The following is a 21,528-nucleotide window of genomic DNA, read 5'->3' as shown; positions in this document are numbered from 1 at the left end:
AGAAATTAAGAATTGGCTTATATATATATATATAACGTTTATAAAAATTAAAACATTTTTAACATTCATCATTAATCTTTAAACTATGTCTCTTTACTTCTTACATCCTCGTAAAAATAAAAATTGAAATTAAGATAAAATAAAATAAAAACATCTATTAAATATATATTTTTAATTATGTTATACTCACTCTTATCTATCTCTTCTCTATCTTTCACGTTAAAAACAAGTCATCATTTTATTTGTAACTTTTAAAGGTTCAATTTCCGTATAAACACAACTATCATCCATCATTAATTTTAAATACTATTCTTTAATTGCCAATAAAACATAAAATACGTCTTCACATCATTTATCAGGTATATATGTGAAATAAATAACTCTAAATCATCATAGAAGTGAAAAATTAAGCAAACTCAACTCAAATTTTTATTTATCAAGTATATATATATATATATATATATATAGAAGTGTGTATAATTTGTTTATTATGACTTAAGATATATTAAACCATTAATTTTTAGTTTTATCAAAAATTTGAGTAGTTGGAATCCAATTTTGCAAGCATAACTCCATATGTCACTTATATTAAATTATATAAGAAATATGTACAACTATAATAATAGTTAGCCCAAAAAGAAGGTATCTCCTACGTTTATCTAAAATAGTAATTAATCATTCACTATCAAGAAAGAGACTAAATCCTGAGTGTATTGGATTTCTTCCTATTACGAAGTGGACTTTGAGCCTAACTCAACCCCATAAAACCGGTTCATAGGATTGAGGTTTGCACCCACTTATATACAATGAAAGGCTTTAATCTCTAGTCGATGTGGGATCTCCAACACTTCCTTCTTTACGCATGATATTAGATTTAATTCATTTGATTTTCTTTTGGAATCATACAAATTGGTCAATAGTTGATATCTTTTAAAGAATATAACTGACCATGTTTAATAAAAAAAATCCTTCAAATTATATTATTTTCATTAAAAAACAACATTAAAATAATTCAGTTTTATTCGAAAACCAAACCCTCCAGTCATAATTTTGATTAAAAATTCTCATTGTATAAATAAGATAATTTCACATTAGATAAGTGGGATAATCTTTACGAATAAGTCTCAAACTTTAAAGATACATACCTCGATGTAAAGGGAACATGTATGAGATTCTACATCAATTAGAAATAATATTAATTTATAATAAAAACAAATATCATTGGACAAGTTACTTTTATAAAAAAGAGTTTGATTTAAATTCAATTTTTAACACTATAACAAAGTATTTTGAACAATAATTATTGAATATTATATCATCCGTTATAATACCACTTACAAATATCTAATATATAAGAGTATAAGTGAAGAAAATCTTACCCCTACAAACCCACTAAACTTATAAAATATTTTAATTAATCTAATTTTTGTTTATTTTTATGATGGAAAACAAATTTAAGGAGTTGTTGTGATGCTAAATACCAGTAATATACTTTTAATATTCAATTTTTGTATAATTTTAGCTATCTGGTAAAAATGCTTCATTATTAAACATATAAGTATATTTTCAATTTAATGATATTTTTTAACTGAAACTATGTTTTCAAAAATAAATATTAAAAAATTCATAAAAAATGTATATTAAAAAAATTAAAGTTTTTAACACTCTTCAACTAATTATTTTACCATAAGAGCACAATCCTTAAACGATAATAAAATTAATTTCAATTTGAAATATGTAATTGTAATTATTGATACAAATACGAATTAAAATTATGATAATGAAGTTCTAGAAGTTTAAAACCACATTAATTATTTTTAATTAATAATTTAAAGTATACTTTAGTTTTTAAAACATAGATGTGATTGAAATATAGAGTCAACTCAATTGTAATAAAATAAACAGTGAAAATCCTTAAATTATAAAATGTCAATCTAAGATCTATCAAACCTCAAACTAAATTTAGTGTAATTTGTTTGGAATGGATGGATAAAAGTAGAAGGAATGAAAGTAAATAATACAAAAAATAAAGAAAGAAACATGTTTTTCCTTGTTTGATTTTTTAATTAAAAAAGGAAAGAAAAATTACTTTTGATGGTCCTGAATTAAACACGCTTTCTCTTCCATATGAGAAGTGCTGGTTTACATTAAAAAGAAGAGAGAAAACGAAGATAGAAGATTAAAAAAATTCATTTATGATTATTTACAAGGAAGGAAAGAAATACAAATATTAGGCTGACCTGGGTGGAAATCTGAAAAAAAACTTGTTTTTTTATGAGATAAAGTATTAAATTCCTCTCAACTTTATGCACTATTTGGTGAAAGATAGATATTCTGTAGTCTCAGTATAGTTACATATCTTTTAATAATGAAATTTTGAACTTTAAAATAAATAATATTTTAAATTAATTAGAATGATGTTTTTTCAATACAACATATTATTTAATACCTATTTATCTATATAATAAAAAATATGTTTATCTTTATTTTTTATTTCTTCTTCAATCAAATTATCTAAAATCCATCTTACTTCATGCATCAGTTGGAGTTGAGTGAGTCAAGTTATTTAACACTATTGACCGACTGACCGAAAAATAAACTAATATTGATTTATTGAAAATACGTATCAGATATAGCTCATGAATCAAATGACCCACTACCAAATCTTACAAACAAAGTTTGTTTTCTATGCAAGAGTAATGTACGTTTTTATCAATTATATCATACACATACAAAGTACTTGATCGTCGAAAAACTTTTTGTAGATTTTTTTCCGATTAAGCACCAAAGAATCAAAGAGATCAAGAGTTGAAGTTATCAGGAACATAAGTGAAGTGAAGGAAGAATGAACAAATACAAAGAAGCGAATATCAGAAGAACAACCAACATTATTGTTACCGCCAAGTACTATTTATACTCATTTTATCTGCACAAATCTCTATAATTTTTGTTTCTATTATTTTTCATTTCCTCAACTAAACAAAAATGAAAAAGCAAGAAGAGAAATTATTTAAATTAAAAGGCGAAACACGTCATTCAGAACCATTCAGACATATTTATTTTAGAGTGTTAATGTCATCCTTCACTTTCTCTCTATGGTAAAAAACTATGAAAGAATATAGCATAAACGAATCATATCAGCATTGTAATTAAAATCGCAAATCTTATAAAGGTGTAGAATCCGAGACTTAGAAATCTTATAGTACTCATATCAAGAAATATAGTGCTTACTTTAAAGAAGCAACAATAAAATAAAACGTCATGGTGGATGGAGCACAAAATAGAAAGCATACGAGAAAACTATTTTTAATTTTTTATTTATTTCTAAAAGTGTTTGTGTAGATGTTCGTATAAATAAACTATATAAGTGTGGGTTTGATTTGAGCGGAAAATTTTAATTTGTTTTAAATGTAAAAATATAAAAAGCCTTTGAACTAACTTTAGTTAAGTACATTGATTTCGTGCCAAATTAAGTTAGTGTGTGTTTAGTTTTACGTTTGGAATCTCAAAATTCGTTTTTTATATGTGAAAAATATAAGTCATTCAAAATTATTTTAACTTGAACATGGATAATGAATTCATGTTTTTCTACTATAAAATTTTAAAAGTATCATATTTTTCTTAAAAAAGAAAAATACATAGATTGTGATGCCGGTAAAAGTGCAACATAATTACTAGTGTTGCACACATAAATAATTATATTGCTAAAGTATATATTTAAGAGTGTTATTTATACAATAATTGTTTATCAGGCATGTTAATGTTAATGTAACTATGTGATCTAATTAAATGGATTGTGGTTTAGTAAAGATGAAGTGTCTCTTTGCATCCGGGTGATAGTTGAAGAAATCCACGTGGACTAAGAGATATTTCATTCTTACATTTTCTAAAATGTTTTAAAAAAATTTCTTCCAACCATGCATACATGCATAGTGTAGAATCTTTATTTATTTTATATTTATTTAAATACTAATATTAAATAATTTAGATTTGTATTTTCTATAGGATTTTAAATACTTTAATAATTTTATTTATTTTATATTTTATTTAAATACTAATACTAAATAATTTAGATTTAGATTTATTTAGAATTTTGAATATATTTTTTTTTATTTCATATTTTTATTTAACTATAATATTAAATAATTTAGAATTTATATTTACTATTTTTTTAATAACTTAGAAAATTTAAATTTGTAAAATATTTTCACATAAATTTTAATTTGTTTATGCGTAAACCAATTTAATCATATTTTATTTTAATTTAATTTTAATTATAATAATAAATTTATAATCTTACACTTTTATTTATTTATAAAAAATATATTATCAATTACACCTATAACTAATTTTAATAAACTTTTATTTCATCTCTTAATCAAAACAACTTATTTTTCATCCAATCATTTTTATTTCAAATCTTCTAAAATGGACTTCCCCTTCTCAAATCCACAACAACCTCGTATCTATCTTCAAATCTAACAAATGAGAAGATTTGGAGGTGGAGGAGATATCCGCCGTATCAATCAACGATTTGATCCTGTACGGTCCAATTTCTGTAACTAACACCGTTTTCCTCATGCGGCCTTCTTAATATCAAATTATTTAATTCCATATGATCATATTTCTTGATTTTTTTAGAATCATTTTTTAATTTCTAAATCAGATCAATATTATTTTTCTCAAATGAATATATTTACTGTAGTAGTAGAATTTTTAATCTTTGAAGAGTGAGTCTAATTTTCAAACATCTCCGAGTCTGATTTCAGATGATCAAATTCTGAAAAGATATTTTTCTTTTGTTTGAAAAAACAAGAAAAATTAAAATTAAAATAAAATTAGAGATAATTAATTTAAAATACTAAATTCAATTTTAATTGCTTAGAGAAAATAAACATACTAAAAAATAATTCAAGGGTGAATAAATTTTTGATTTTGTAATATAATTTGGAATTAACAAATTTTTTTTTAAATTATATTAAAAAACTTAAATTTATTCACTCTTAAAATATTTGTTAGTTTGTTAATTATCTCATACTAATTAAAATTTAATTTCAAAATTTCTAATTAATTAATTAAAATAAATTTTCTCTAACTTTACTTTTAATTTCTTATTTTAATTTTTTTATTTTCCTTCCCTCTTTAAAATGAAAAAAAAACTATAAAATTTCCTCTTCGAATAATAAACAAGTAACTTATTATAATTTGATTATTCTTTTAAATTGTAAAATTTCATAAATCAAAATTTATAAAGCAACCAACATTTTATACATGTTTTATTTGAGTTTCCTATCCTCTTATTCGGTATGATGATGTAAATACATGTAATGACATTCTGATGTTCAAATCAGATATAATTATCCATTTACAGGTTTTAAAGTTTAATTTTACAATATCTTTTATCTTAAAGTTATTTCCTATTTATAGTTTTTTCACATATTATTTGTATAAAAATAAAGATAGACTCATCCAGACTAAAATATATGTCTAATTACGTTTTTTAATAAGTAATTAGATTTTATTATGTGTGATTATTATAAATATAATTATATCTTACCGAATTAAGAAGTCGAGTTGTCAGACTAAATGTATGAATAAATACGTTGATGGAAAGCTTCTTCATGATAACTGAAACCTTTAGTTATCCGATGATATAATATATAAACACGATAAATTTATATGTATGATGTTGTTGTTAATATATTATGTAATTTTTTAATGTGACAATGAAATTTATTTATAAAATCTTAATAATCTCTCTTTTTTAAATGTGAACTATCTTTAATATTAATATTTTATTTATTTGATATAAGAGTCGAATTCATCTTTCAAATTTTCTCCAAATAAAGTGCGTGCATACTTGTTTTAAACATATGTAAAAGTTATGTATTGACTGAAAGAATAAAGTTATTTTAATATAATTTTTTCAGTAAATACTGTTATTAATAATGTAAAAAACATTAAGTCATAGTTACCAGGAGAATTGACTCTCTCTTTACCATGAAAATGAATCCAAAATCCATTGGACTCAATATGAGAAAAAAAAATCGATTCTCTTACTTATGTTCACAAGCCAAAATCGATTTTATCAACCACATTGGGCCATGAAGCTATCAAAATGAATTCTACTTTCTTTTAGACAATGACGAGAATCGATTTTCATATGCAAGAGATTCTTCTACTACATTGATTTCTCACGTAGTGGTGCTATGCATAGTTAGAGTCAAGAGTATTAAAGTAAAATATTATTATCTCACATGTACATCATCGATAATCTTTGCATATGCGAGAGGAAATGAGAATGGATACAACTCACTCCCCATTTGCATCATCGCCTTCAAACATGTTGATCCAAATAAAGAAAAAACTCACTAATATAATAAAAATTATTTAATTTGATTTTTATTTTAAGAATATAAAAGTCTGATGAACTGACATCTGTTTAGTGTAAATATTTTTACAGTTCTAATTCAGAAACAAACGTTGTTAATTCGAACGTTATAGAAATCATTATCCTAATATTTTAATACAAATTAATATACATTAACATAAACTCTATGAATTTATATTCTTAAGGAAATGCAAGAAAACAAAGATAAAGTTGTGAGAATATTTGGTCCTCTTCATAAGTATCAGAAGCGTAACACTCTAAATATTTTTTTCATTATTTATTATATTTATGAAATTAACGTGTAGTATCTATTTTTTTAAAATTGGTATGTGAAAAAAATTATACATGATTAGCAATTAATTATTTAAACAAATCTTTGAACATTGTTTAATGTTATTTTCAAATTTATAAATAATTATTTTATTAATTTTTAACTAAGAATATTTTTTTAATTAGATATATTATTAATTTAATTTTTTTACTCTATTATATCAATCAAATTAACTACAAAATTTCATTCAATTTTTTTTATCTTTTATTTTTTGAAATTAAAATAACATAACTTTTCAATCTCTTCTTCCTTTCTTTCATTTTTCACTCCTTCTCTCCAATCCAAAAAAAAAAAAGCATAAGTCAAGACCTAATTTATTACATTCTCATCCGTTTTAAAAATAAGAAGCTTTATTGAAAGTCTATTCCTGAAGAGGATCTAATCCCAAGTATCTGAATCTTTGCAGCAAGAAGATTTGCTGACTTTTTGTTCTTTAGTAGAGCACTGATCTAATTCTGCAACCACTAATGACTTCGTATAGAAAATTTAGGAATAACATAGTCTAAAAAATTATTTTTCTAATGACGTAAGAAAAATCGATTAATAAATTTTTTATCCTTTATTATTTGAAAATGATTTTACTAAAATTTAAACTAAATTTTGAGTAGAATGTGTTTAATTAGAAGTGAAAAGGTGGCATTGAGAAAGCGGGGAAGTACAGTGAGAGTGAGAGAGAGTGACATTATTAATTAATTTAATAATGAAAAGAAAAATGTAATAATAAAAGTAAGATATTGATACTGACGTGAGAAGAGAAGGGACAAGTGGAGGTGGCATAATCGCTTCTCATGGATTTCCAAAGATCTCTCAGATTTCGATCGTCTCAATAAATCTTCTTTAATTATTATTATTATTATTTTCTTTTACTTTTTCATCCATTTTATTATTTAATATATTCATCATTCTCTCTCCAACTAAATATATATAAATAAAATCCATCCATTTTCCTCCTTACTTTCTTTTCTCACAACACCACTCCTGTTCAACTTTTCACTTTCATGGCCATCCTCGGCGATTTTTTCCGCCATAACTTAACGGAATTTCTCCAGGAATCCCCTTCTGGTGCGCCGGAGCTTCACGTTCTTGCAGTCGATGACAGCCTCGTTGATCGCAAGGTCATTGAACGGTTGCTCAAGATTTCTTCCTGCAAAGGTGACCCGGCGTTGCGTATAGCTAGTTTTTTTTATTTTTATTTTTAATTTTCGTTTGCCAAATTGAGATCGGTTCTGAAGTTGTGTGTGTTTGGAATGGTTGTTTTTCAGTGACGGTTGTGGAGAGTGGAACGCGTGCTCTTCAGTATTTGGGCTTGGACGGAGAGACTAGTTCTCTCGGGTTCGATGTAAGCGAATTCTACTATTTAGTTTTTGGAGGTTTTTGATGAAAATTGTTGAAATAGGTTGGTGCTAACGTTTTTTTTTTTGTTTATTGGTTGTGGTGACAGAGTGTGAAGGTTAATCTCATAATGACGGATTATTCCATGCCAGGGATGACAGGATATGAATTACTCAAGAAAATCAAGGTTTGTAGTCTATGATTTTTATTCTCTGAAGGGTGTTTTGTTTGTTTGGTCTTATTAGGTTAGCTTCTTTTTTTTAGGATTGATAACTGCTACTACTGGTGTTTATTTTGTTAGTTGGACACAAATTGAATTGTGTATTTGTGCTTTTGGGTTGGGTTTAAAGTTGGTCGTTAGATTGTGAACAAGGGGGCGTTGATTCTTAATTACACTTCTTTCTGTTAATTTCAGCAGGAGTCTTCCGTGTTTAGAGAGATTCCAGTGGTGATCATGTCGTCGGAGAATGTTTTGACTCGAATTGATAGGTAAGCATCCTCCATTAGCTTACACGTCTTTTGGATCAACAATGGAATTGTAGGTGGCATCTAGTTTTTTTTATCAACGAACTCTTCAAACAATTTCTGTATTTTGGTAACGTTTACAATTTCGATGGTGTTTGTTGATTTGTCTATGAACTGACGAGGTGAAGCGTAAAATGTATCGCAAACGTTGAGATCTACTTCATATTGCATCTACAGTATGATATTTTTTTACTGAAAAAATACGACTATTTGGATTTATTGTCGAATCCTTTCCATAAGTTGACTTCCAATTGATATAAACGTTTTTCTAAGTCGAGCCTGATACTTACAAGAATAGTTACTGACTTACTACCTCAAAACGTTAGGTACCAATCCTTGTGTAGATCTGACATATTGAATAGTAATTAAAGTTCCTTACAAATCTTTAATAGCCAATAGGTCATATGGTGTCACCGTGATTGGTTATGCCATGATTAGCTTAGCACTAACTATGCTGGAAGCCACCGACTCATAAAAAAATCATAATGGGGATTGGGTATGTGCTTTGCAAATATTAAATACTTACCAAATTTCTTATCAGAATTTCCAAAATAAGTCCCCTTCCCACAACAATATAGTAAAAAACCTTCAACTAAGATATAACCTTCTGGTAATTTATCAAATTGTGTCAAAACATTGCATTATATCCTGCAGCTAGCAATAATGCATACTTCATGCATTCATGTATTGGGTAACAAGTATTTCTTGGCATGTTTCTTAACAGTTAATTCCTACTAATTGACAGTTGCCTGGAGGAAGGAGCAGAGGAGTTTCTTTTGAAACCTGTCAAATTGTCAGATGTAAGACGCTTAAAAGATTTCATCATGAAAGGGAAAGTGAAGGAAGTTGAGAAAAGAACTCTCAAAAGAATGCGGTCAATTGATTGCAGTCCACCTCTGTCTGCAACATGCTCAACCATCTCTCTTCCATGCGATCCATCACCATCATTGCTCTCACCATTATCCTCAAAGAAGGCTAGATTGTAATCACAGATTGACTAGTGTCTGTCTCCAATTTTGTCGACACCTGGTGTTGATATCAAAGCATGCACTGTATTTTGCACCTGTTCACCAATCTTATACTTTAGGAATCAGTATCGCTAATTTTTTGGCCACTTGTTTGTCATCTGGGCTCATGTACAGTAGAAAATTATCTATATATATATACACAAATAGAGCGCTATTCTGCAACATTTTTTTACTTAAACTCCTGCTCTTTATTTATTCGTTCTTCAGTGATTATGGTCTCTTTATCTTTATAAAGTGTATGGATATTGTAATATTTGAATAATAATAATAACAATAAAAATACTAAATTAGAACCCGCCTTGCCATGTTTAACATTAAAAAATTGAATAATGTGCTCGGTCTTTAAAGTTTAGGAAAAATCGCAAGGAAAATAATACAATCTTGAGTATAAATATTTTATCATCGCTCTCCTTCCACTCTCATTTCTCCTTCTGATTTTTTTTTTTATTTTAATAGTTAGATTTGTTTAAGAAAAGGGGTCGTGGAAAAGTTTTCCTTGTATTTTCGCTTTTCGCAAGAGTTGGAGGTATATGACTCTGTTATGAGTCAATTTCCCACTAATCTTAGCAGACTATGCTGCTCAGAAGCTAGCGAGTCCAAAATTGAATGGCACTGTCATTGATTAGAAATCAATTCTCATTAATATTTTACAACCTGCCAAAACGGAGATTTGGAGGACAATACCCTGAAGATGCGGTTTTTCAGTAGAATCTGTGAGAACAACCGACCGTCACAGTACAACAAATAAGTAGCAGCAGCAACTGCATTATTGTTGCCTTCCAAGTTACAAATTTGAGAACCAGCATCATTCGGATCAACAAAGCACAACAAATATTATCATTCAGAGAAGCATTGCATTGTACCAATTAGAAGGGTAATCAATTTTGTACCTAATTACCGATGGCAATATATTCGAATTGGTACGGTTGAATCATAAATAAAGGAGATATTGTAACCATCAATAAATAAACAGTCTGACTGATGTATTATCTCATCAATTATGAATTGACATCTGTGAGGGCAATTTATACCCTGTTTACCTGGATTGGATTTTTAAACATCAATCTAATGCATTGTATTTTAGATCTAAATCTATACTTTATTTTAAACAAGATTGGATTTTTGTCAATTGATTTATTACTAATTTTAAATTCACTTTAAATCTAAATTAATTATAATATATATTTTTCAAGTATATAAAAAACTTCTTTTAATTCTTGAAATTATGGTTTATTTAAAAAATGGAAATATTAGTAGAATAAAAAAATCATTGAAGAGGACAAGTGAAAATATAGATTTACCGCTGAATAAGCTTTTTAATATAAAAACTTTAGTAAAAGATAGCAAAATTCTCAAAACACTTAAATTCATTACACATGAAACACATAGCCACACGAACTAGTGGATTCGACAATAAAACTTACATCCATTTTTTTTTCTTCTAATCACTAAATACATAAAACAAGGAAATGTTTTGAGATGTTCTATTATGGGAGCTCTTAATTTTTTTTATTTTATTTTAAGTTTTATTTAAAAAATTATATATGTGAACTTTTTACCTTTTATTTTACATTTATTTATTAAAAATAAACATTTTAGGGCAGAAAGGTGTGGGAAAATTGTACTTATAGGTACAAAAATAATTCAAAACAAATGATTAAGTGTGAGTCGTGAGTCTGTAGATGACTACTTAAACCAACTTGCATGGTGATCAAAATATGTTACACTTGAACATAATAATATAATACTATCAGAAAAATGTGTTGAAGCAATGAGAATGAAGAAAAACTGCTTACAGAGCACTAAATGGAGGATAACAAGAATGACTGAAACAAAAGAAAGACAGGAACTGATTATTGAGAATGTTGGCTAGTTTTTTTGCAAAAATAGATAGTTGTCTAGTTGCACATGATCGAATCATTATAACCCGCAAATTGAGTTGTTATAGCTAGTGAATTTCATTACTATAATATAAGTTCTATTGAATATATATTTTTTTATAGTAAAAAAATATTTTCATTTGATTTGGATATTTACACATTTTTTCTTTATTTTACTCATCTAAATGATACAAACTAAAAAAATAAAATATGCAACCTAGTAGGAAATTGTGAAGGCATGCACAACGCTCAAGAGTACTCTTCTTATTATTTAAATAGAAAATAATTATGAATAAGCTATTAATAAATTGCAATAATTTTTTTGAATAATTATTAATTTGTATTAAATCATCTTATCAACTTTAGAAATGCTAATAAATAAAATATATTAAATTTTTAACATTTCTAAAATACTATTATCTATTACAATAAAATTCTACTGACTCTTATATAAAATTTGGAGTTTTTAAAAATATTCATAGTATATGATTAATAAATATTTACTACGTTTCAATCACAATAATTTTATTTTCAATATTATGTGTCTATTGTTCTTTGTTAAACAGATTTTTTATATTAAATAATATCATTATTATTACTTTATAATCAATATTCACATTTTATTATAGGAGGAGTCAAACGCAAATCCTCTAATTACATGGAAGGTATGTAACCACTAGATGAAGGCAATTTAATAATCATATTATAATTATTATTATTAACTTAATTAATAATAATATTATAATTATATTTATTGAGAAATTTATCGATAAATATTATCGACATATATTGATTTGCGCTAAATTAGTCAGTAATTACCAACAAAGCATATTCGTCGATAATTAAAAAATTATTGATATACATAAATTAATCGATAATTAAAAAAATATTAATATACACAAATTCATTGATAATTTTTAATTATCGATATGCACAAATTCATTGATAATTAAAAAAAGTTATCAATAAACACAAAATTATCGATAATTTTTTTGTCAATGTATTGAAAGTTAGTTTTCTTACCTAAAAGAATTATCTTAAAAAACTTATTTTCAAAGCAGTCCTCAAAACCAAGTATGTTACACCAATATCTAGGGATCTATAATAATTTATCTAAATATCATCAAATCAAATTTTAGTACAAGCTAATCAAATTAAAGAAAATATTTTTCTAAACTGATTCTAAGAAGATTTATGACAAAATCTTAAGAAAAAATATAAAATAAAAAATGTCATAAGTTGTACCATCTATCTAAGGTGTCATAATTACAAATGTAAATAAAATTGAGTCCGAACCAACTATAATCAGATGGTGAAAACTGCGCATATATAAGATCAGAGGTAAAGCCTGTGTATTAACATTGTTCTTTCTGCAGTCTCTCCCTCTTAAATATTCCACTACGAAATTGACATTACACAAAAAACATCACACAACCCACTTCCCCTTCTGTAATTTGAAATTACAAGCTGCAGCACCAAGCCTACTTCACTAGTGAGATAGGCTTGAAAATAGTGGCAGTTGCATGGAACCGGATATAAATAGTATGATTGGTTAAAGCTACCTCACACCATACAGAAGCCAAAAAAAATTGCACAGTAATTCCAACCGCAAAATTGGAATATATGTAGACATGGTTAAAGCCAAATCCATGTGACATTTTGGCCAACTTTTCTGTCATCAGATCAACTTTAAGGGGCAAATTCTAAGCCTGCCGAACCCGATCACGCCAAGATCCCTTTTGCTGGGCCAGCACCTGAAACCAAATATAACAGGGTTACTTGAATTATTTGTTATGCCATCAATATGCTGTGACATAGAAAAATGCTTACTGTTTCACTTAAAAGGCTTGTAACCAGATCATTTTTAGCAACCTCCTTCTCGTCCTCCCTTTCAGGTTCACTATCTGTACTAGTGGGAGGTGGAAGCGCTGTAGTACCAAACATAGCTTCTTCGTGAGCAGCTTGTATTTGATCCTTCCTCCTTGCCTACGTAACAATACGGAATTCAGTTTTCCAAACAATGATCAGACAAGCACATCAGGAAGGAATCAAACTGACTATTCAATCTTAAGAGAAGAGGAAGATACCTCAACTGCAGAAAATCTGAAACTTTGGCCGATGTGCTTAACTAAGGGTGCATCATCTTCAGCAACTGCAGATGGAAGGCGTGTACAATCAGTTTTATTAATTTCAACAAAACCATCACTACTAACTGCCATCGCAAAAGTATATAGCTGAAAACACCATCATTCAACAACGGAAAAGTATAAACTTAAAAAAGACAGATACAGAACCAACAAACATAGAATTAATTATTTAATACTGAGAAAGGTGTTCCTTTAATTTCCAATAACAAGATCCAGAAAATGTTGACTATATTAACAGGAGAAGCACGGGGAGACCCAAGAAATGTCCACATAGAAATGAACAATGCAAGAATCTTCTAGTTTTAGGGACTTTTACCAAGAATGGGGAATAAGCAGCAGTCAAGGCAAATTGTCCTTATAGATCCAAAAAGGAATTAAAAACAAAGGATTAAATGGAAGAATTCATAGGTACACAACAGAAAGAAATCCCACAAATAGATTAAGAAACAAGTCTGACCTTCAACTTCTTCATCATCAAGAGGGGCATCCTTGTTAAACTCAAACCGCTCCCAGCCCACGCCCTTTTCTGAATCATGTGCAGCTACATTTAAAAGTATGAAGTATATTAGAGAAAAATCAATAGCGTATGCACAAACCATCTCATTTGGCAAGCTAGAGAGCAAATATTTATAATTTATATCAACACTTCAAGGGTGAAATATTAAAATTTTGGTTTGTAATATAGCTAGTCCTATTCGTATATATGACTAGATAGTAGCAACCTTAACAAGTCTCTAAGATCAAATGATCATATACAACAAGAAGTCAAGAGAAGGCAAGGCAACTATTCGTGCCAAAAACCAAGTTTTCCACGCAAGATTAACATTATCATTTCTTAAGAACATTCTCAATCTAGTCGACTACAGGAAAGATTTTCAGAACATTCAAGATCAGTGCATCTAATATCAGTGTTCGATTCATAAATAAAAACAATTTATTCAAAACATATGGTGAGAATGTATTCAAGAAGAAAGGATAATTTCTCCCCTGGAGATCTATTGGCTTACCAGTTTCAGAGAGCTGAAGCTTCATCCTGGCTTTGACTCTTTCAGCAGATGACTGTAGACAATAGCAACAAAAGATGTCCATGAATCATGACAAACAAATCCCAGCCAATAGTAGAGAAAATTTAGAAAAAAGAGTGTCTAGACATGAAAGCAATATCTTCATCAGGTCATAGCGAGAGAAAAAAAAAATGGACTTAGAAGAGTGGAACGTACCATACGATCATAACCTTGAATTAGGTTGGAATAATCAGTCCCAACATTCTTTCCCTTTCTCGCTTCACTCACTTTCCCTATATCATTCGCCTCCTTCTCCGACCTACGCTGTCTGCGAGGAGAAACGCTTCTACTTCTCCGTCTCCCTCTATCCCTATCCCTATCCCTATCCCTATCCCTGTCCCTGTCCCTGTCCCTGTCCCCTTCGGAATCTCTATGCCTATATCTCTCTCTACTCCTGCTTCGCCTCCGCGATTCCCTGTATCTGTCTCTGCTCCTGCTTCGTCTTCTACTTCTATCCCTCTCCCTCTCCCTGCTGGAAACCCTAGGTTCGGAAGAGGGCTTCTTCTTGAGCTTGTCGTGAATGGATTGCAGTTGTGTTTGCTTCTCCGACTCGGAAGGAGCGGAGGTGGCATTAAGTTGCGGTTGCTTGTCGGAGTGGGAAGCGGCGGAGGAGGCTTTAACGAATTTGGAGAGAAAGGAGGAAGAAGAGGCGAGAGCGGAGCCGGGTTTGGGAACGTCGTCGTTTGAGGCGGAAGAGGAAAAGCCAAGGCCTTGTTTAAATCTTGCGGCCCCCTCGCCCTTGCGGGTCAACTCGTCGTAGTATGCCGCTGCTTTTTCTTCTTCCATCTCTAATCTCTTCACTTCTCATTCTTCATCAATCAAATACATCCCAGCCCCTTTCTGCAAAATCACACACATGCAGAATACATCAAAGGAAATTTTTTGATTTTTTATATAATTGCACCAATAACTAATATACTTATTTTACATTTTTCTTATGAAAAAATCCCACCACTTTTTCTTTTATTTTCAAAATATTTGTTTTCGCAGAGTTCTATTTAAGGTGTTTGGGTACTTGATCTAAATCTTTGAGGTGCAATTCAATTTTTGCAATAAAAAATGTAAGATATTTAAAAATAAATAATTAAACATTAAAAAAACTATAAATCAATTGATGTGTCTTTTTTAGCAAACTTATAGTGTCATACAAACGTTTTAGCACCACGCGTTAATTTTAACAAAACTACAAGAATCCACATATTTAAAAAACTATCCAAATAATAGTATTGTTTGAAAACATCACTTCATTATTAAAAAAAACATTCATAACTTTGAAATATATTAATTTCTTTTTAAATAATAAAAAGTCAAATTTGCACATATAACTTACTTTTTTAAAAATTAATTGAACTCATATTCAAATAATTAATCATCATAATAAAATATATTTTATTATACACAAAATTAACTATAAAAACTTGTATTTATCTATATATCTATATATGTATATATTTTAGTTTTAACTTAGGTATAATAGGTGTCATTACTCTAAAAATTTTCTTCTTTCCTAATTTGAAAACCTTAATACTTCTTTATTCTTTTGATTTTTTTTTTCTTTTATAACTATTATTCTCTCTTAATTTTAAATAACAATTAAATTTCTTTCCCTTTTCTAGATTTTATAGTTTAAGAAATGATTTGAGCAATTATAAACTATGTTTTCTCCTTATTGTCTTAAGTAAGCTTTATTCTTGTGTGTGTTTCTTTAATATCTTTAACTCTTCTTTCATGAAACTTGACATGTATGATGAAATAATTTGAAGGAACAAATTATGGATTGAAGTTTAACTTGAATTGAAGAGTTAAGGCATGACAAGTTCAATTAGTATGTTCTTCATTTAGATTATTGTAAATTAAATAATTTAAAATATATATATTTTGGTAGAATTTAATTGAGAAGTTATACTTGAAAGTCAAAAGACTAAATTGGTTCGTGGATGAATTATAGTAGATGGAGTTGTTTTTAAAAATTGTTAAAATGAATTTGGATACTTTGACGTGAATAAAGGTTAAACAAGTTGTTGAAATGGATTTATCATGAGTATATAATAGTATGAGAATTGGTTTACATTAACTTATGAATAGGTACATCAATTGCAAATTGGATTAGTATTAACATGTTTGAAGTTTATTTTAACTTCGAAATACAAATACTATATACTAAACCAACTAATATAAACATTGTTTAGATTTTGTCTTGTGCAACTTAACTTATACAAGAGTTAATAAATTTAAATGAATGAAAATACCTATAGAGTCATGGTTAAGTATAAGTTAAATTTTGAGGATATGTTATAAATAATTATTTAAAAAATCTTTAGTTTTGATAAATGTAGTGTTTGAATGGTAGTCTAATTAAAACTCCAGACACCTGAATAAAAATATATTACTCAAGTTAGATAGCTTATATATTGTTTGAAAAATTACTCATTATTTAATCAAGATGATCATCATGAAGCTTTTATAAAAAATATCTTTCAAATGATACATTTTTTTGACGCTATTATTTTATATAATATAATATGTTTTGTTGCTTCAAAACACCATTAAACTATATTCATGTTATATTACTGTAATTATAGTTTTATTAATTTTTTATTGTTTAATTATTTCATGCTGGTGAATAGATGATTTGATATGTGTTTAATAATTGAGTTAAGAAACTATTCGCGATAATATATTTTAGGCGCATTCATAACCTAAATTACATATATTAAAGTATTAAGTCCAAATGGAAATTGATTTTTTCTTTTGTGAAATATGTGTTAGAGTAAAGTGGAAGTACCCAATACCTATTTTTCAAAAGTAATCAAATTTTCTTATATGTCCTTAAAGGTATTTATGATACCTATGTGTGGAAGTGAAAAAATTATGGGTTGAGCAAAAATCAGGCACATTCTTCCCGCACCCAACACATTTTAACTGGTACCCAATTACTTATTAGTAAAAGACAAATTTACCCTTAATGAATTTTAGAATAGTTTAATTGTGATATGCACCCAATTTCCTGCATCAACCCTATTCTTGTCTTTTTCCATTCCATTGTGCGTGAAGCAGTGCCGCAGCCACCGTGAGCCACCGTGTTGTCCAGCCACTGTGAGCAACCTTGTTGTCCAACCACCGTGAGTCACCTTCTTCTCCATTCTTCTGCAACCACCGTGACCTTCATTTTCGCAGGCAGAGCAACAAAGCTTCTGAAGTCGAAGGTACGACATGCCTACGGATATTTTCATCCGTAATTTTGTATTGCATTCCGCATAAATTTATCCGTAACCCATTACCCATTACTGCATTCCGGATATTTTTATCCGTAGGTGATTAGTGGCTTCCGAATTTTTTTATCCGTAAGTAAGTTGTGACTTGCGGATATTTTTATCCATAAGTGAGTTGTGACTTGCGGATATTTTTATCCGTAAGTGAGTTGTGAGGTTTTTTTGCAGCTCAAAGCAAAGCTTCACACATCCTCTTTTGCAGCTCAAACATCCATGAACTTCCTCTTCCTCACCATTCAATGTTTTCATAAGTGAAGAAGACAAGGGCATCGTAGGATTTTTAAAAATATGTCGGGTGCGAGTCACAATTGATCAGGTGCAGAAAGCAATTGCCAACAAATCAATATGGTGATGGGCTTTAAGAGTCATGATTCTCAAGATTGTGATGTTTATGTAATTGCTTTCTGCACCCAATATTTTTGAATATGCATTCAATTAATTTTTGAAAATTCAAAATTTTTCTTATTCTGAAATTAAAATTCCAAAATAAAAAATTATATTCTATTTTTTTAAAAATAAATTTGTTATATTCCAAAAATAGAATTCTATAAAACAAGATCTGAAAACATCTTCCCTCAATCCTTATTCCTTATGTAATAAAAATTTTAAAAATGCATTATAAAAATTAGTCAATTTAAAAATGTATTATAAATTTTACAATCCAAAATATATTTTTAAAATTTAAAAATGTATTATAAATTACACAATTTATAATATATTTTATATTATATAATCTAAAATATGTTTCAAAATTATATAATTCAACATACATGAATTTTACAATTCAAAAATATATTTTTGAATAAAATCATCTATAAATATATTTTAAATTATAAAATTTATAATACATTTTGAGATTAGTCAATCTCAAAAGCATTCCAAATTAACTACTCTAAAAATATATATGGATTAAATAATAGTAAAAAACAAAAATTATTCCAAATCACTTAATATAGAAATTTGGAAATGTATTTAAAATATATATATATATATATATATATATATTTAGATTATAAAATCTAAAATTGTATCAATGATTATATAATAGGAAAATAACAAATTACAAAACCTGAAAATATAAAAATATGTTCTAAATTGTCTATATTATGTAATTTAAAAATCTGAAAGTATACACTAAACTAAAAATACTTTTGGGATTATAGTATTCAAAACATATTTTCAAATTTCACATAGAAATTTAAATCTAAGGTGTAGTAGACCTTTTAACCCTTTCTAACACTAGCACAAGATTACAAGAAGAAAGCATAGGGCAAAAAGTGATTGCCCAACAGTGGTTTAGAATAAAAAGAAAAGGAGGAGATTATCTAGGAGGAAAAGGAGAGAAATCCAAATGTATTAGTAGTGGAATCATAAGATTGTTGTAATTAAAAACAGCAAATCCTATAAAGGTGCAGAATCGGAAACCTAAAAATCTTGTTGTATTATTGGTATTAAGAATATAATGCCTACTTTAAAAGGCAATAATAAAATAAAATATGAAGGTGAATGGATCACGAAAGCAGATATGCGCATGTTAGGTTTCATGTCAATTAAAGTTAACGTGTGTTTGGTTTCACGTTTAGAGCTTTCAATCCACGTTTTAATTATAACACAGAAGTTAATAAAAATGCTTCAGCTTGGCTTCTTAACATCAAACAAACAACACGAAAATTCACCTATTATAGCAGCTGAGTAAGTGAGTTTATCACTTTCTTAAAAGAAATAAGTAAAATGCTGAATTGAAAATTGAGAAAATAGTGGGGCACACACAAGTTTTCAATTTCACAATGTGGCATACGAGAATTATTAGTTTACATTAATTGGGTTAAATATCAATTTGTTTGTAGTTTAAAAAAATATATTGAAAAGAAAAAAGAAAAAAAATAATGTTTTGCCTTTCTATTAATTAGTAAAGTGGAATGAGAAAATAAATATGTATATAAAGGTCATAAATAGTTATAACGAAAAAATATATATTTATTTAGATATTTGAAAATGAATTAGTTAGAAAAATCAATCTAGACATCTGCATAATCCAATTTACAAAAACTAATATGCCAAGTGATTAAAACTTTCTAATTACTCGCCTCGTTATTATGATATTCAATCCAATGCAAGATTATTTTGACTGAGAACAGTTTAGTTAGTTAGGTTAATCATTTATATAATATACACGTAACTTACTATATCTCACCATGATTCATTCTTATACACAAGTAGCACACGTCTTCCATAATGAATTATGTTTTTCTACGTAAGTTTAAATTGTAAATAACAAATTACATGAATTTGTACTAAAAACATATTTACATCAATTATTTTATAAAAGTTTGTATAAGAAAAAATATAAAAAAAATCAAAGTTTTCACGAGCTATAATTAATTTGTGTATAAATAAACTGGTAGAGATTATTTTATAATTTGATGTTTTTTAACCTGTATAAGTTTTAGTTTATAAAAAAAAAATCATTAATTTTCCTAAAAGTTTTCGTAAAGAACCAAAAAACAAAAAGAAACACAACACAAGGACGCAATGTCAAAAATTGCAAAAAAAGGGAACGATTCAAGATTCTCACGCAAATTAGATTTGAAAATCGTATCTCGCCAAAAAAAATTAATTAATTTTACACTATCATACAAAATGAAAAAAGGAAAAATGTTATCCATGAGCTCTTTCATCCTCTTTTTCCCTTTCATGTTGTTTTTTTACCCAACAAAGACAAATTTAGGTTAGATTGTTTTCTTTTTATGGTGGAGAAGGACGAAGTCAAGACAAATTATGAAGGCATCAACTATAAAAAAAAAAGTTATCTCCTTCTTCCATAAAATGCGCTAAAAATAATGCATTTATTTTTTTGATAAATTAAAATTATTTTAACAGCATCGGTAACTAATTATCATTCTTAATCAACTACGGAAACAAAGGATTATTACGCTTGTATATCTGTAATTTTTAATATATTATTATTGTATTCTAAATTTAAAATAGTTTTTTTAATTAATATAAGGTAGATTTACAAATGTCAATATATAAATTGTAATATATATTTTATTATACATATTGTCTAAAGATGAAAATCCTCTTTAAATATGATGATATATGCTTTGAATTTAATAGAAAAATATTGATGTAAATTAATTATAAATATTTGAATTTAACCGTTATATTATAAAATAATTAATAATAAAATAGAAATATAAATATATATTCTCTTTATGTATACCATAAAAAAACATGAATATAAGCACGTGTGTCCATATGCTAATAAAAACATATTAAAAATATATTTTATAAATGTTCGTCTTAAAAAATTACTAGGTTAATCATATCATTTGTACACTCTAATAACATTTATGTGAGTATATGAGAGGGTTTAACATTGGTAAAAAATAGTATTTTGTTTGTTTTCAGTTACAATTTGTAAGATAGAAAACAAAACAATTTTTTTTTTTCATTTTTAAAAAGTCTCAAACATCTTACTTTTTTCATTAAGTTTTAAAAACAATTTTTTTCATTTCCTCTTTTAGAACACATGGTTTAGATCAATGATTTTATACG

The 21,528-nt window shown here is 27.5% G+C and overlaps 2 protein-coding genes across 3 annotated transcripts; one reads left to right on the top strand and one right to left on the bottom strand.

Moving 5' to 3' along the window:
- Positions 1–7,488: 7,488 nt before the first annotated feature.
- Positions 7,489–9,785, top strand: LOC137807830 (two-component response regulator ARR5). Of its 2 annotated transcripts, none has more exons than XM_068608648.2 (5): positions 7,489–7,874; positions 7,985–8,061; positions 8,164–8,241; positions 8,473–8,543; positions 9,325–9,785. In XM_068608648.2, exons 1-5 carry the CDS (start codon positions 7,721–7,723, stop codon positions 9,563–9,565), a joined length of 621 nt encoding a protein of 206 aa, XP_068464749.1. In that variant the 5' UTR covers positions 7,489–7,720; the 3' UTR covers positions 9,566–9,785. The 2 variants fall into 2 exon arrangements, with proteins under 2 accessions (XP_068464749.1, XP_068464748.1); XM_068608647.1 differs by having other exon boundaries at positions 7,667–7,874; positions 8,470–8,543.
- Positions 9,786–12,797: 3,012 nt separating this feature from the next.
- LOC137807829 (serine/arginine-rich splicing factor) lies at positions 12,798–15,740 on the bottom strand. The gene is made up of 7 exons (XM_068608644.2): positions 15,627–15,740; positions 14,855–15,538; positions 14,642–14,693; positions 14,092–14,175; positions 13,575–13,639; positions 13,318–13,473; positions 12,798–13,241 (listed from the first exon to the last, which is right to left on the bottom strand). Exons 2-7 carry the CDS (start codon positions 15,482–15,484, stop codon positions 13,191–13,193), a joined length of 1,038 nt encoding a protein of 345 aa, XP_068464745.2. The 5' UTR covers positions 15,485–15,538; positions 15,627–15,740; the 3' UTR covers positions 12,798–13,190.
- Positions 15,741–21,528: the final 5,788 nt, after the last annotated feature.

Source organism: Phaseolus vulgaris, chromosome 3 (assembly GCF_051622355.1).
Source record: "Phaseolus vulgaris cultivar YP4 chromosome 3, ASM5162235v1, whole genome shotgun sequence".
NCBI lineage: Eukaryota > Viridiplantae > Streptophyta > Magnoliopsida > Fabales > Fabaceae > Phaseolus > Phaseolus vulgaris.
Note: the sequence above shows the minus strand (reverse complement) of the source record. Positions and strands in the feature narration are given on the sequence as shown.

What these genes read in the sequence shown, in the direction of transcription:
- LOC137807829 (XM_068608644.2), bottom strand. Translation starts at nt 15,484, where the DNA reads ATGGAAGAAGAAAAAGCAGCGGCATACTACGACGAGTTGACCCGCAAG. An exon ending in TCAGATTTTCTGCAGTTGAG is followed by an intron (nt 13,474 to 13,574) that starts GTATCTTCCTCT and finishes ATTGTTACGTAG; the next exon opens with GCAAGGAGGAAGGATCAAAT. An exon ending in CAAGCCTTTTAAGTGAAACA is followed by an intron (nt 13,242 to 13,317) that starts GTAAGCATTTTT and finishes ATTTGGTTTCAG; the next exon opens with GTGCTGGCCCAGCAAAAGGG.
- LOC137807830 (XM_068608647.1), top strand. Translation starts at nt 7,721, where the DNA reads ATGGCCATCCTCGGCGATTTTTTCCGCCATAACTTAACGGAATTTCTC. An exon ending in AATTACTCAAGAAAATCAAG is followed by an intron (nt 8,242 to 8,469) that starts GTTTGTAGTCTA and finishes TGTTAATTTCAG; the next exon opens with CAGGAGTCTTCCGTGTTTAG. An exon ending in GTTTTGACTCGAATTGATAG is followed by an intron (nt 8,544 to 9,324) that starts GTAAGCATCCTC and finishes ACTAATTGACAG; the next exon opens with TTGCCTGGAGGAAGGAGCAG.